At 32.1% G+C, this 3,271-nt stretch overlaps 1 protein-coding gene across 1 annotated transcript; it reads left to right on the top strand.

Annotated features, from left to right (window-relative positions):
• Positions 1–1,269: 1,269 nt before the first annotated feature.
• On the top strand, positions 1,270–3,060 carry LOC104700920 (uncharacterized). The gene is made up of 2 exons (XM_019227616.2): positions 1,270–1,540; positions 2,559–3,060. Exons 1-2 carry the CDS (start codon positions 1,410–1,412, stop codon positions 2,677–2,679), a joined length of 252 nt encoding a protein of 83 aa, XP_019083161.1. The 5' UTR covers positions 1,270–1,409; the 3' UTR covers positions 2,680–3,060.
• The last annotated feature ends 211 nt before the right edge of the window (positions 3,061–3,271 follow it).

Raw genomic sequence — 3,271 nt, 5'->3', positions numbered from 1 at the left:
ATACAGACGTGGAGAACTTCAACATCACACAGGTTCGATTCCCATGAGTGTTTGGGTCATTAATCATTTTGTTTTATTTTTTTTCCTTTATTTTATACAACATTGTCTCTTAGTGACCGTTCTTATATTTTTCTCTTCTCCATTTTTTTGTTAATCACATTTTTTATCTTTAATTTTTATTTAGAAATGATGATAACTGAAAGAAAAAAAATGATGATAACAAAAACACTAATTAATATTGTTGACAACAAAATGGAAACCGATAGCAAAAATGTAAAACTATTTAAACTAATATTATATGTACTCGAACTAGTTAAACTTTTTACTAAAATAATATATAATAAAATAGAAAATAATTTTAAAAATCTAATATATATTTAAAATTATAAAATCATCTTATTATAAAATATGTTTTAGGTCACATAAGTTCTAGGACCGACCCTGAGCATTTCTATAGTAAAAATGGTTTCAGAAACTCCTAAAAAATTGCAACGACTTTTTTAGAGCTTCTTCTGTTGTTCGATTCTATTCGAATTTCATCATTTATGAAACAATTAAAAAAAAATATGACTTCATTAAAATAAAAGTAATAGAAAAAAGGTATTTAAGAATACCTCACTTGTTAAGATTAGGGTTTATTTTTAGTTTAAACTCTAACCAAACTCATCATCATCTCCACCATCACCATCACCAAATGACTCTACTCGAACTCGCATAGAGGAAGGCGTTGTTATACACCAACCAACCATTGAGCTGTAGAGTTGAGTCACACATAACTTTCAACACTAGAGTAATTATATAAACGAAATATTTTGTTTTTCTCGTTGTTTACAGGTTTTGTCTTCTAGTGTAATGTTAGTGTGATGATAAATTGACAACTATTTAAAAAAAAAAAAAAATATATATATATATATATATATATTTGACGACTATTAAACTCTTTTTACAAAATGGTTTTTTTCTTTGTTTGATTGACTTGATTTCACTTTTCGACATTATACAAAAGGCAAGTGAGCAAAACTTTCTGCGAATCCATTCGAGAAGGGGGTTGTTGATCAAGATTGTTGATCTCTCCGTATCATTGATTATTTAACAGAAGATTGTTGATCTCTTCTGTTTAAGATGTATGTTTTTTTTATTAAAACCAAAAAAAAAAAAAAGATATATATGTTTTTATTGCTCTGCTTTTCAATGATTTCACTATTGAATATGAGACCAAGTAGGCCCATTTACTTAATTAAAAAAAAAACAAAAAAAAACCCAGGGATCAATATTCAATACTAACTAAAATGTGGATTATACTGATTTATCGGTGAAAAAAAGACCAAAACGTAACATCCGGTTAACCGGAATGGGATCCATTTGATTTGCCACAGAAATTAGAAAATTGATTCCAGTGCTCATCGAGAATGGAGACGAAGGAGATAGAGAAGCTGTGCCAGAGGTGCAAACAAAGCTACTCAGATTCTTCAAACGACGCTTCCTCTTGCCGTTTTCATCCTTCCTTCTTCGTTTGTCGTCGCCACGATGACCAGAAAAGGTGATTTCCTAAAATCTGTTTACAATCCTAAACAACAGCTTGATCCCCTACCCTATACAGATTTATGAAATGGGTTTTTGAAAAGCAATCAAATTAGCATGTATTAATTTGTGTATCCAAGGTTCTGGATCTGTTAGCTAATTTAGTGGATTCTGGTAAATTCGTTGTAGCCAATAATGGTGAAGTGAGAGCTGATCATTATCTCAGTCAGTTTAATGGCTTTTTTGTTGCATCATCAGGGTCAAAAAGTTCATGTTTTTCTTGAAACTAGCTCTTAAGCCTTCTTTGCAGATACTTAGCTACTGTTGTTGCATTTGCCTTACCCATTTAATAATACTCTTTCAATCAAGTTTGTTTACCAATTCCTGATCTGCTCTAGTATTATTAGTTTCAAGTTTAAATGAGATAGTCTGAGCTTTTGGCATAATCATGAAGCTTTATAATGATTGTAATCTCTCTTAATTGCCTAGAATACTTCCAAGGACTGGAGGTGCCTAGTGGCTTACATTTTTTTTTGGGAAATCAAGATATTGTTTATCCTAAGGTTAACGGAACTAGTAAAGAGCGGGTGAAGATAAATCTTAGAGGATATTATCTGATTCTCTGTTCCTTATTGATCTTTATTAGTCTGGTTCTCTTCTCCTTGGTCTTTTGTTATTTACTTACATCCTCGGTTTTTGGTGTTCTCTGTCCCACGCGTTTTAGTACCCCCCCCCCCCCCCCCCCACATAGCAAAAGCTAACTATCGTTTTGATGAGCTCTTATTGTGATGTGCAGCAAATGAGTTTATTCCTGATGTTCATCCTTCTTAGTTTTGGCATTCATATTCTCGCTGCTTCCTGAGATTCGTTATTTCATGTCTATTTTATAAGGTGAACTAACTGATTATATATTCATTCACAACCATGGCTCCTCCGTGGAGAATCCGACTAGAGTATGATGCATCTGTTTGATTACTTTTGTATTTTTACCAAGAGTTTTAGACAAACTAAAACTTGTTTTTTGTCAATAAATGAAGGTATTATGAATTGAAACCAGAAGATCCACCATATGCAGCCAAGTTCTACGACTGTTGCGGAGCAGAGGATCCTAATGCACCAGGTTGTGTCACCAGTCCTCACATTTCATATGATGACTAATACATATATAAATGAGCTCTCACGACCCTTTTTTCCTTGAAACATTTTGTAAAAAATCTCACATTTCTTAGTGTTCTTGTAAAACAAAAGACTTAGCTTGTGATCTTGCTGCTGGGTACTGTTTTGAGACACTTCTTGAGTTTTGCACATGGGCTACAGCGTAAATTGTTTTATTGCATCTTAGGTGGGTTTTGTGAATTGGGGTGTCTGAACCTTTTGACGTGAGAATTTTCGCGAGGGATTTGGACGATTACAGTGTATTTGGTTGTTCGTACACTTGTAATCTTGTTTTCAGTGAATGCTTGTAAAAGAGAGTGAAATTATGAATTGGTCTGATAGTTTTTTTTAACTCGATTAATCTGATCACTATTGTTTTTTCAATGAATACATTTTATTTAGTTAACACTAAAAATTAAAATATAAATGTCTTGTCTTCTAAGGAAAATACCAAAATCACAAGACAAAAAATTCTACTTGCAAATATCAAATATCAAACATAGTTTGATAATAGAGGTAGTTTTGAACCTCTATTTGTCTATTACTTTATGTGTGACTTGATAAATAAAAACTTGTGGTTTTTACGAGAGTTTAA

Source organism: Camelina sativa, chromosome 7 (assembly GCF_030686135.1).
Source record: "Camelina sativa cultivar CO46 ecotype springtype chromosome 7, ASM3068613v1".
NCBI lineage: Eukaryota > Viridiplantae > Streptophyta > Magnoliopsida > Brassicales > Brassicaceae > Camelina > Camelina sativa.
Note: the sequence above shows the minus strand (reverse complement) of the source record. Positions and strands in the feature narration are given on the sequence as shown.

Bases quoted from the DNA above. Each gene is read 5' to 3' on its own strand.
- LOC104700920 (XM_019227616.2), top strand. From the start codon at position 1,410: ATGGAGACGAAGGAGATAGAGAAGCTGTGCCAGAGGTGCAAACAAAGC. The intron at 1,541-2,558 runs GTGATTTCCTAA...CAATAAATGAAG, and splicing joins CGCCACGATGACCAGAAAAG to GTATTATGAATTGAAACCAG.